Genomic DNA, 13,030 nt, shown 5'->3' with positions numbered 1-13,030 from the left:
ATCATGGGCGATCCACGCATGGCGTGGCTATTACGGCTATTACTGCCCCCCCCCCCCCCCCAGTAAATGAAGCTGCAATACGCTCTGTTGCACTGCGTTGTTGCCAGTACTCATAGCCATTCAATGATCATCCCCCCCCCCACCCCCGCCTCCACCCCCTCAGCAGTACCCCCTGCTGGTTAGGTATAAATAGGGCGGCAGTAGCGCGCTGTAAACATTCAGCGACACGATGGCGGCGCTCACCCCCCTCCTGTTCTGTTCCGGTCTGGTCCTGCTGCCGCAGCTCTCCGGGGCTGCCTGTCCACACCAAGAGGCCGGGATCAACCTGTGGAGCTCCAATGCCACCTGGCCCTCTGGTGCTGTAAGTACCTACTGGGTGGCTTTATTTGAACGTAGAGCATCACTACCATATCATTCATAAAACTAAGCGGACTGTCTATGAATGAATCTTTTCAACCATCCCATAAATGACTTTACCTTGGAAGTTGGAGGTCTGTTCAAGGCTCAGTGGAACGCGAATTAAGCGTTAAGTTGTATATTTTTATAGTTTTCATGCTCTTGATGTACAACATTACGGCTTAAAATATGATTATTGATTAGAGTTAACCTTCCAGGCGGTGGGGGGGGGCATTTTTTGCCCCCCTTTAGTTTTTTCAATATATCTCGAGAACCGCTGCGCCGATCGTCACCAAACTTTCAGTACCCTCCCGGGAGCAGCTAGCGCACATGGTGACCAAAAATGTTTTCCAAAGGCTATGATAGGTTGGCCGCTAATGACGTCAGAGTGACGTCATTTTTGCCATTTTCGACCCAAAAAAAGGTTTCGCGGGAAGAGCTGTCAGGCCTACAGCTTTAGAGATACAGACAAATGTTTCAAACATAAAAGGTGTGGAATTAAAAGTGCTACAAAACTGCTATTTCGGTTTTTCGAATTTTTTGGATTTTGACCCCCAAAAATCAAAAAATAGATTTTTTGAATATAATAGCCAAAAAATCCATAAATTTTTTTGAATTTTGGAAAAACCGGAATATATGTGATAGCCCCTACCGCCTTCTATCTACATACCAAATTTGAGATCGATACCTCTTTTTTTGGCCAAGTTATAGCGAAAAAAACTGTTCAAAATTGATGACGTCAAATTTTCAAACTCAATTTTTAGCAATTCTAGACCTCGTAGCGCAAAACAAAGACCACCATTAGACTCCCCGTGACGAGCTGCATCGAATCGATACCCATTTTATGCAAAAATATTAACTTTGAAATTTGACCTTTTTTGACCTGACCTTGACCTGACCTCCACCAGAAAGTGACCTAAACCGTACCTGATGGTCTTGTAACCAACACCATTGAGTTGGAAATGAAAAACTGGCCATAAAACATGCATCGCATAGCCTTATTGGGCTCATGCCTGACGCCTCCGTGATCTAGACACTCTGTTGGCTGAGTAAAGGCCGATCGCCCACTGGTGGCAGTTCCTGCTCCTGGAACCACCCGCCACAGTGGGGTCACGACAGGAAAAAAAAACAAAGAAGAACAAAAAAAATTGTCGAGACCATGACCGATGGTCCGTCCCCTTCGCTGGCTCGTCTCTGACTGTCCTATATCCCGCGCTCCCCTCGTGCCTCCCGCCCCAGCCCGCCCGCTCCGCTTATCTCTCTCTCTCCCACCCTCCCTCCCTCTCCCTCGCTCTCTCCGGCATCTGTCTGCCCTCGCCCAACGCCTCTTAGCCGGGGGCCGCTAAGTTGCCAGTAAAGTTGGGCTCATGTGGTGACCCTTGGTGACCTTTGGTGACCTGACCTGTGACCTGACCTGGTATGACCAGTGACCTCTAATAGCAACATATGTACTAGACAACTGACGCCTTATCGCTGATTTTCGACAAAATGCGTTTTACTCTGTGTTATAGCGCTTTCCCTAGAAGCCCCGTGAACGGTGAAACATTTTACCTTTGACCTGACCTGTGACGTCATCGGTGACCCCGAGGTCAATGAAATTTGGTTTCCTTCGACAAATTTGACAGGGCTATCGAACGCCGTTTGAATTTTCCGGATCCGTCCAGTAGTTTCGGAGATACGGGGGTGGGCAAAAAAGTGCCCCCCCCCCCCCCCCACCGCGCGGAAGGTGGCTGGTAGGCCCACCGCCTGCCGGGTTAATCTACACCGCGTAGGGCTATTGCCAGACCCTGACCGGAGCGACGTAGGGGATTTTTTTTGCAACCCTTGTTACCTTAGAAATTGGCCATGATTAGCCTCGTTTGAGATCTCCCAGGCGGATTCATATTTTCTTATTTTTGCTGTGACACTACCGATAAAGTCACAGGACTGGTCAGAATATGTATTCATTGCTATCAGGTCATGCTATGCTGCACAGGCCACACCATAGAAGGCTGCTTAATTGCAAAACTGTGTCATAATGATGCACGTTTTGTGGCCAATGTTGTATTGCAAATAATGGTCTTTGGATCACCAGGAACGGTGAAGACTAATTTGACCTGATGGTGAGGTCATTATTATGTTGAACAGACAACTTTTTCTTTTTGTATGAAAGGCTGTCTACTGTACATATATCCGACACAACACGTCATGAGGAATCAGATGGTGATTTAACCTATGCGGCGCTTCGTGACCTAGAGTGGTTGAAAATCAAGCTTGAAAATAGGATGTCTTTGATTTTGGGTAGCTTTGGTCGTATTTTATACAACACTAAGAATCGAACAACTTAGCCAAATCTGACATGATTTAATGGTCCTGGCGGAGGCGTGTCATGCAATTTTTAATGTTGAGACTATTTCTATTTTACTGTTTTCGAATATTCTAAATATTTTCTTGTCCCAGTTATATAGAGAAGTCTGTGTCCCAACATATCAAGGATCAAAATCCGAGGTAGGCCACTGTTAGCACCGGCGGCTGCAGGCCGGGCCGCCCGGACCTCCGAGCGGGCCATGTGGCGGCCGGCCGACCACGTGGCGCTCGGGGCTATGCCGGCACTGAGCTGGCTCATTGTAAGCGGCCCCGTGATTGGCTGTGTGGGCTCCTGCCCTCGGGGCGCCGGCGAGGTGACCTCGGGTCGGCGCACGGGGCTCGAGGGGAGTTCGTTCTGAATGCTCGGCGGGGAAGTGCTCGCTGTGTGGGCGGAAGTGGTGCTCTGGCTGTGGTGTGGTGGTGGTGCTCAATACAGCAAGTGAAAATATCTTAACTGGTGTGGAGAGGAGCTGGACCAGTGGAAAAAGGGAAGGGACAGTGAACAGCAGCGAGTCTTCTCAGCGTGCGAGTAGCCGATCATTTCCTTCCATCCGGGACTCATAACACGGCCTCTTCCGGGGTGTGTGAGGGAGGCGGCCACAGTGTCTCGCCATCGAGTCACTGAGCTTAAACTCGTTCCCCGGGTCTTGCCATCGAGACTCGGGTGCGGGGTCTCCGCTCAGACAGGGGTGCGACCAGTCGGCTCCGGCTAACCTCGCCATCGAGGCGCCGGAGTATCGGTTGATCTGTCCGATTACAGTGGTCTCGCCATCGAGAGGCTGGAATCGGGCAGCGGCTGGCGTCTTCCTCACCATCCTTATCTACCCATCGCTCTCCTACAGTCCTTGTCTATCATCCGGCTAAATAAGTGTCGTTGGCGTGTGAAATACCAGAGGACACGTGGCGACAGTACCAGTATAACGCCTTTTGGGGCGACTAACGGAGCGAACGAGAGGGTGGGCCTTGCACGTGCGAAATTGCGAGGGGGTACCTCAAACTGACTGGTGTACGGCACCCTACTAATCGGTCTCTAGCGATGGGCCAAATTTGGGCACAATCAGCCCAGCCGTTCTCGAGATCTGGAAGCGGCACCCTGCACGTGCGCACGTGCAAAATGGGTCCCAGCTGACTTGTGCACGGCACGCTACTAACCGGTCCCTAACTGTGTACCAAATTTGAGCGCAATCGGTCGAGCCGTTCTCGGGATCTGGAAACGACCCCTGCACGTGCGCACGTGCAGCAGCACCCCAACTCTGGCACATGGATATGTAGTGCCTAGTGGGTGCCTACCTACATGCCAACTTTCAGCACAACCTGAACCGGCCAAGTAGTTACCGAGATAGTGCAACAATTACAAAACTGACACCTCTTCGTTTTGCACGTGGCACGTGCATAAGGGGTCACCCACATGCATCAGGAATAGTCCAATACTTGGTAGAAGGAATGAAGCTACCCTACAAAAATTACCGCGTGTAAATCGGTCAAGTGGTTGCTGAGATATAAGCCTCGCAAAAGCGTCCGCACGGCCGGCCGGCCGCTCATACTCAGAAATTTTCGTTAACCCGTCCGGGCCCGGGGGGGGGGGGGGGTAATCCCAACCACCGCAGCCCGGGGGGGGGCCTTTTTCGTCCCCCCCCCCCACTGTCTAACTCCGTAAATAAGGGAGCTACGGAAACAAAACCGATACTAATCGAAAGGTCCTTACGCGACGATTCTAAATTAACTGAAGTCAGTTTTTCAGATGAACAGAGTAATAATAATCAAATTTTAATATTCCGCAGTTGATTCATAACTTTCAATTTACCTTAGTGCTGAAATCAAGTTTTACAGTTGGAGTTTTAACAGCAATACTTGTATTGTACGTACTTATTCAATTTATGAATGCTCAAATAATTAGTTTTATGCGAACGTAAACAGAATATTGTTGGTTACAGAGCGTATCGTCTAATCGTTACTCACACCACGATTGTGGACAGGTGCCTTCCGGAGGTGACGTCACCATCAACACCAGTGTCCTGCTGGACGTGAACTCTGCGCGGATGGACACTGTCACCATCACCACCGGCGGGAAGCTGGTGTTCGATCCGTCCGCCGACTCGGTCCGGCTGAGCGCCAGCATGGTGGAGCTCATGGGCGGAGAGCTCTGGATCGGGTCCGAGGACTGCCACTTCACCGGAGACGCCGAGGTCCTCCTGACGGGGAAACGTGACGAGAGTGCCGGAGCGCCCAGCGTGCAGAAGGCCGTGGTTGTTCATACGGGTAGGCTTGAGGTTCACGGGAAGCCCAAACGTCCGTGGACTCAGCTTTCAGGCACACTGAACAAAACGACGAGGGAGGATATGATGGGTACACCCATCTACAGCGTGTCTGATAATGATGACAGCTTCTCTCGATCTGGGTTTCGGATGGTTGAGTTCAACGCGACAGGACATCCTGTGAAAAACTGGGGTCGAGTCTCAGGTGCTAGTAAGTTCAACCAAGTCGCATCCAACACGGGAAACGTTGTTGCGGTTGTTATCTCTCGAGAGGCTAAGTTTGACGGAAATGACATCGCAGCAACTGCTGCGGCCTTCGAATCACTATGCTTCAACGACACCAAAGAGTCTGAGATTCGTAACATGGTCGAGGGGCAGCGGGTTGGATTCGCAGCCATCTGTCACATCGGAACCCCCGCTAATGGTGTGGAGACTGTCGGCACGTCCATCAACTACAGGTCTCAGACGGGCTGGCTGACGCAGACTGTCGGCAGCGTCGACTTCGCTGCAATGTCTGTAGTATCGCTGACCGGAATCAACTCTGAGGGCCAAGTGGAGGCGGCGTCTTACGCTACTGGGACGGTGCCGTCCCTGGTAAGGACCATCACACTGGACGACTCCGTTGGCTCATGGAAGGAGGGAGACTTCATTGTTATGGCCTCAACGGACTATGACATGCTGCAAGCGCAGGAGTTTGAGATAGTCGAGTGTGACTCCTGCGCGAACAACCAACTAAATATCATGGGCCCTGTGCTGTTCACCCATTGGGGAGAGGTGACGAATGGGGTCAACATGAAGGCGGAGGTAGGAATCCTTTCCCGCAATGTGCGGTTCCATGGGGAGATGGAAAACGCATGCTATGGCGGGAATCTTTGCGACACATTTGATTACGACACATATGGAGGTCATATAAAAATCCATCGTAACTTTACATCGGCACGGATTGAAAACGCTGAATTTTTCCACATGGGTCAGCAGCCTGTTCTTGCTGCGTACCCCATTCACTTCCACACGTGTCTCGATACCTCTTCAAAAGACGTTTACATCCGAAAGAACTCCATACATCACACGTTTTCGAGATGTTTGACCCTTCATGCAACTCACAACGTCACTGTGGAAAAGAACGTGGCCTTTGATCATCTCGGTCACTGTTTCTTCCTAGAAGACGGGGGAGAGCAGGACAACGTCTTCAAGGGTAACCTCGGTCTTGTCACAAGGAGGGGCACCCTCATTCCGTCTGATGTGGCCCAGCGTGTCGCCACGTTCTGGATCACCAATCCCGACAACAAGCTCATCGGCAACCATGCTGCCGGCTCCCAGGGCATGGGAATCTGGATATTGATGCCTCTTCTTCCAATTGGTCATTCAGCCGATATGGATCTTGGTCTGACGGAGCGTCAGTCACAGCGCACGCTTCTGAAGGCGTTCAGAGAGAACGTTGTCCACTCCAACGGTGACACTGGCTTTCGACTGGACGATGAGCTGAAGTCTGACGGAACCTTTGCCCCGGATCTGTACCATCCCCAGGTGGATCCGACCGATCCCGACAGCGCCTATGCACTGCTAGAACTGGACGACCTCACAGCTTATAAGAACACTGATGGTGCGTGGCTAAAAACTATGTACACGCACATGACAAACTTCAAATTTTCCGACAACGCCGTTGGCATCCTGACCGCGTCCTCGATCTCCGATGACGTCGGCACCCATTATGAAATCCTGGCCAATTCTACATTTATCGGGGAGTCGGAAAATATTGGTGAACCAGCAGGGAATATCACCCTGGAGTCGGGAGAGACCATTCAGATGAATCGTTCGGTTCCAGTGAAAAACATCGAGCACGCTCTCCTTGGCATTGCCAGCTACAGAGGACCACAGCACTTTATGAACATCACCTTTTCTGGTTTCAAGAACAGCTCCCTGCGGCCTGCAGGGGCCATCGGAAAGCGATTTTCCAACGTCTACTTCGGCTCGCCCATCAACAGCGTAAGGAACGTCTCGTTCGACTTTGCCGATCCGTCGGAGGGTATCCGCTTCTACGACGGTAACGCGACTGTCACCGGGTACAGGGACCGTGACGGTAACCGGCACAACACCCTGATGGACTTTGACGGCACGCTGACGGGCCACGCGGGCTGCACTATCGTCCGGCCCATTCCGTTCCTCATCAACGCGCGCTGTGTGGTCGTGCCCAGGTGGGGTCCCGGCACGGCCCTCTGTCCCGACCGCTTCTCCCGGCTGAAAATCTGGTCAGGACTGGCCGGCTTGGTGCCAACGTTCATGACCCGTAACGACCTTGGTGCCAGCGACCCGGATATCTCCTTAGTTGAGCAGCAGATGAGCTACTCTCTCAACTCTGCCGAGTCGTACATTCTGCACTTCAACACCACTGTTCCCAAGAAGTTCAAGATGGCGCCGTACGGTCTGCAGAATAACGTGTCCCAATTGGTTGGTGTGTGCGTCGGAGCAAACCAGACGTCACTGCAGGTGGATCCGAACACGTACACGAAGACCGACAACATGACGGAATTGAAGGCTGATGACTCCAACAGCAAGTACTACTACGACCCAAGCATCGGTGTCGTCATGTTCAAGTGAGTTAACGAAAACACTCCGTCGATGTTGCCTTGAAATGATAAAATAATTTGCCATACATTTACCTGTTAACTGTATTTTAAGCGAAGTCTTACAAGGCTACAATTTTAGGTTAAAAATAACAGAAATCATAGTAGATTGCTAACGTATTTTTGCGCATTTGTGACATGAAAGCTGGAAGTAGTTCAAAAACATCATAATAAAGTCATGTGCTTACTGCTTGCAGCATAAATCTTAGCATTGCAGCTTAAATGAAAGCTCTAAAAGCCAGCTCAGCTCTCATGCTGCCCTCCCCCTCCCCAGAAAAGAAGCGATCGCACCGATCAGTCTGTATTCTGACCGCCACTGCGCGCCGTTGCAGGCTCACCAGTCCGTACCCGCGCGGCACCAACACATACTCTCACTGTCCGGGTACAGAAGACGCCGACCTGAACGGCATCTGCAGTCTCGAGATCAAGATCGAGCTGGACGCGGAGAATGATGATGGCGACTGCCGCTCGCGGGCCTACCCGGCCTACAGCACGGACCCCGTGTCGGCGACCGGAGCCCTCACCGAGCCCGTCTTCTGAGGGAGAGCCTCGGACAGTGGAACTTCTGGAAATGGCAGCATCTGACCGAACCGTCCTTTGAAAGTTATTGTCTTGTGGTGCCTGCGTGCTGAATATGTTCTATGTTTGCCAGCTTCTGACAGGGAGGCCCTTGCAGAGACTAGCGAGTCTTCTGAAATTCACTTTCTTACCGAGATTTTCTGGTAGATCGACCTTTTAGAAAGATTGATTACCGAAATCCGGACATTTTGCATTTATTAGTTTTTCAAGTTCTGTTCAATTATGTACGGTTAAAGGTTGTTGAATGTTTTCAAAAGTTTGGTGATTGGCACTTTCCCTCTTATGTTGCATTTTTATCGATCATGATTTCCCGGAGTGGTTTTTGTTTGCCGTGGGTTTGCTCAGAAGTCACTGTGTAGTGTGTACACTGTCGTCCGAAAATGTTGTTTGTGATGCACCTATCTTTCAATATACAGTTTTAGCAACAACCTGCTTATATCGGGATAGAAAGATGGAGCGTTGTGTGGTGACTCCAGATGAACAAGTTTGGAAGCCTTTGCCTTTGAGAGTAATGACCGATGAAATGTGACTAGGGTGACCAGTATAAGTAAATCCATGCACAATGCAGTTACTAGAGTACATACTCATTACTCATGGCTGCTTGGTGTCTTCGAGATCAACCTCTGTTCGACCTCAATTGTTTACCATTAAGTACTAAGTCTGAAAAATTGCATTGTTTTGTCAGAACATTGCCCTGATTGGAATATCGCTTTGTCATAAATATAACATACCAGTAAAACGCCTTTTGGGCGAAGAACGAGCGAGCAAGATAGGGAGCCCTGCACGTGCGGAAGGGCGAGGGGTACTTCCAACGGGGCTTGTGCAAAGCACCCTTCTAACCGGTCGCTAGCGGTGTGCCAAATTTGAACGCAATCGGCCCAGCCGTTCCTGAGATCTGGAAGCGGCATTCTGCACGTGCGCACGTGCAAACGGGGTCCAAAAAATGGACTTTTGCACGGCGCCCTACTAACTGGTCGCTAGCGGTGTGCCAAATTTGAGCGCAATCGGTCCAGTCGTTCCTGAGATCTGGAAGCGGCATTCTGCACGTGCGCATGTGTAAACGGGGTCCAAATTGACTTTTGCACGGCATCCTACTAACCGGTCCCCAACTGTGTACCAAATTTGAGCGCAATCGGCCCAGCCGTTCTCGAGATCTGGAAGCGCCCCCTGCACGTGCGCACGTGCAGTAGCACCCTAACCGCAACACATGGGAATGCATTGCCTGGTGGGTGCCTGCCTGTATGCCAAGTTTCAGCGAAATTGCCCCAGTAATTACCGAGTTATTGAAATGGGAACAAATTTGGCACCTCTTCTTTTTGTATTTTGCACGTGCAGTGGGGGTGACTCACATAGATCAAGAGTATCCGACCTTTGGTAGAAGGGATGCAGCTTCCCTACAAAAGTTACCGCAAGATAATCGCCCAAGCGGCTGCTGAGATATGAGCCTCTCAAAATCACTACTTTTGCAAAACAGCTTGAACACCCTTGACTTTTCACGTGGCACGTGCCACGACGGTCACTGAGATGTAGCAAAAGTAGTCAATTACGGGGTAGAAGGGATGGGGCTACCCAGCAAAAAAGACTGCAGGCCAATCGGTCCAGCGGTTGCTGAGATATAAGCCTCTCAAAAGCGTTACAGGCCGGGCCGGGCCGCTCATACTGAGATTTTTTCCGTTATATTGAAAAGACTCGCTTCGCTCGCTGCGCTCGCTCGTCGTAATTATGTAATGCAAAAAGGACCTAAAACTTGAACGATATAATAAAAGGACCTAAAACTTGAACGATATAATGAAATTTATATAGAAGATGAAACTTCTTTGAACGCTAATATGAAAGAAATGCTGTATTAAATAGAAACAATTACTAAAACTAGGTATACGCATTAACTATGTTAATAATTTACCAAAATGTATGCACTAATCGTAGGTTGACTTTGCAATGTAGTGTAGGTATTAGTGTAGTGCAGGCATGCCTGCACAGGCATGCCTGCAGTTAGGTGCACCTAACTCGTGCAATTAGTGTGAGCTGCATCAACTAACGGCACGGCCAAAAACATCGTAGTATTGCCATTTACAAATGCACAGTCATTAGTCATTACATCCCCCCCTCCGTTTGGAGTCGCCCATGGGGGTAGGCAGGAGGGGGGGGGGTAGGTATACAAGGAGGGGGAGGAACAGGTGGCTCCCCGCCTATTCACCCATAGCCGCGGTCTTTGAATGCCTTTCCGTGGGCGGGCCTCTGGCCTGGGACCTGACCTGACCCCGATGGGTGACCCGGTATGATGGACGACTGAATACGTCCCGCCTGCGTCACATCTGGCCACAAAGGCACTGAGCCGCGCGGCGTAACGAGCGGCGATTGTGCGCACGTTTTGCCGACCAAACTCAATCCGGCCAATCAGGAGCGGGCGTGAGTCAGCTGGCTGGCTCATCAGCTGACGTTTTGACGTCAGTGGAGCAGGGTCGCGCTGGCGTGGCCGGCGACGTTTTTCGACACCATCCATCTTCCTCAGGGCAGGCCGCCGAACTGAAACTGGGTGACGGGAGGTCGACTCATGCGCAGAATATAAAAAGTTCGACGTCATGGGTGCGGACAGAAATATGTAGGGATTCTGAGCTAGGTTCGCTTATGTCATCTAGGCTAATCTGGTTACACGAGTTTGTTTTTCCGCAATTCTTATCATTTTTACCTTTGTAAAAAAAAAATCAGACCTAGGTCACCCAGGGTCAGGTCACTAGGTTAGGTCAAGTAAGGCAAAAAGTCAATGCGTTTCCTCGCCACACCGACAAATAAATCACGTAACAACTACACAACCTGTTGCTACACCAGCTCGTACTCAGACCTATTCAAATATCATCGTTTCCAGTCCATTGAATGTGCGCGCCTCGGACGTCTCTCAATGCCCCGTCGCTCGGTACAGCAACCCATTGTGTTTCCCTGCTCTGAAGTTTGTCGGAGTGCCCGAACTCTGCCAGTTTATGCACGCAGTAAAGTTTTGTGTCGGTGCCCTCGCCAGCGACTGTATTTTGCTGAAAAGGCCTCTACTGAAAAGACCTTCACAATAACACTGAGGCGTCCGATCAGCACATCCTATGTATTTCGCAACACAATATAGAAGCCTTTATATTTGCTGAGTTTGAGTTGTTCAATGTGCATTAGTGCTGAAGCGAGTAGTCACGTGACCCTTGGCTTGTAAAGTTAGGATGCGAGCCAATTAGGTCCCATTGTGTAAGTTGTAGTGCATAGCAGTGCTTTTCGACGTGAAACGTTCGGCAGTTGAGGAACTTCAATTGATCGTCTCTGTCGAGATGCAATTCAGATTGCTTTCGGCCACGCCTCATGGTTCTCGCTGTCTTTCTGTTGTCGCCAACCAATGACACGGTTTAATAACTATTATGCATCGGTAAATGATTGGCGCCTCTCTCCATCTAGCACGCCACACTTGACTGGCACGCGCCCAGTGTCGTCATTTCTGCCATCTGACAAGCTACACTTGCACACCAGTGACGTCATCAATGCTGTCTGGCCGGGCCACTTGTTTCCCAGTGACGTCATTTATGTCGTCTCGCGCCGTCGCTCACGGCTGCGCTCCATTTAACTGGCCGTCGAACGCAGCGCGGCCGAGACCAAGTCCGTGGGTGACGGACTGGGACTACGGTCCGTGGCAAGGCGATAGAGATGGCCTAAATTTCTGCTATATAATGGATAGCAGAGGTTCGCTTTTTTACTGGTTTTACTGCTCGGAGGGTGCGTGCTATTCCAAAACTGCGAAACAAAGAGTTCGTTGAATTGTTGGGGCGCTGATGACGGTTGATGAATCGAATCATTTTTTAAAGATGATTTTGGTCGTAATTTCCATAGTATAAGGTTATCCTGTTTAGGCTATCCTTGTTTTATTACAGCTGTATTGTACTACCGATACAGATGGCACTGTGCATTGTGACTTGTAAGGTATAATTGGAATCCAAGTTGCCCTCGCCTGTCATCTTCCAGCTAAATATAATTTTGAAATGACATTTTTTGTAAACATTGAGACGCTCGACTGTTGGATACAGGATAGATGCTTCGTACGTTGACTGAATTATGTATCACATTGAAGATGCCCAACCGATTTAGCTTATACCCATTACGGTCCACGATCAGTCAGTCATTCCCAGTTCCATTATTTTCCAGTACCGCACTCGCTGTCCACCGTATGACCAATTACACGGACCACCAAATTTCACCAACCCAAGTCAGTTGGCGGCAGACCTCTCTGAGGTCCCCTACCTCTCCACGACCTGACCTGACCAAATCTCGCCGCTGCGGCCCGGCCGCCCGTTGCGTTTCTCGCCGACTGCCGGCTGGGTAATACATCATCGGCCGCTTTGATCTTATCCCCACCGGCTAATGATCCAAAATCGTCTTCTCCCGGCACCCGGGATATAGATGAACGCGCACCAGACGTAGGCCACCAGAAGCGACCGTTTACTGGAAAGATGAACGGTCTCAGAAGGTAGCTCATCTTTTGGAGCACTCTGATGGACCGGTCTTTGTAAAACTCGGTCCAAAATGTCCTGTGCTGATTGTAAGACCATGTCGGAGGCAGCACGCGTTGGTGAAAGATTTGCTTCGAGTCACGATCGGTGTTTTGGATTCGTTAGCCATTTAGATGCCATGATCCAATTTTATTGGTCACTCTGCCGGCCGTTTGACCAATAGGAGTGTAGGTAAGCACCTATCAGGGCTATTTCGGGTACCACTTATGACCGGAAAGAACAGCTTCCTGATGGCCATCTGTGGCAGAATATGACCACTCATTTGACCTTTGACCTTAAGTTATCAAGTGTG

The 13,030-nt window shown here is 50.2% G+C and overlaps 1 protein-coding gene across 1 annotated transcript; it reads left to right on the top strand.

Moving 5' to 3' along the window:
- The first annotated feature begins 222 nt into the window (after positions 1 to 222).
- LOC122373463 (cell surface hyaluronidase-like) lies at positions 223 to 8,628 on the top strand. The gene is made up of 3 exons (XM_043351547.1): positions 223 to 361; positions 4,719 to 7,591; positions 7,954 to 8,628. Exons 1-3 carry the CDS (start codon positions 230 to 232, stop codon positions 8,159 to 8,161), a joined length of 3,213 nt encoding a protein of 1,070 aa, XP_043207482.1. The 5' UTR covers positions 223 to 229; the 3' UTR covers positions 8,162 to 8,628.
- The last annotated feature ends 4,402 nt before the right edge of the window (positions 8,629 to 13,030 follow it).

The sequence above is a fragment of the Amphibalanus amphitrite genome, unplaced genomic scaffold (genome assembly GCF_019059575.1).
Source record: "Amphibalanus amphitrite isolate SeventyFive unplaced genomic scaffold, NRLGWU_Aamphi_draft 001499F_arrow, whole genome shotgun sequence".
Taxonomy (NCBI): Eukaryota; Metazoa; Arthropoda; class Thecostraca; order Balanomorpha; family Balanidae; genus Amphibalanus; species Amphibalanus amphitrite.
This window is presented reverse-complemented; position numbering and strand designations above follow the sequence as displayed.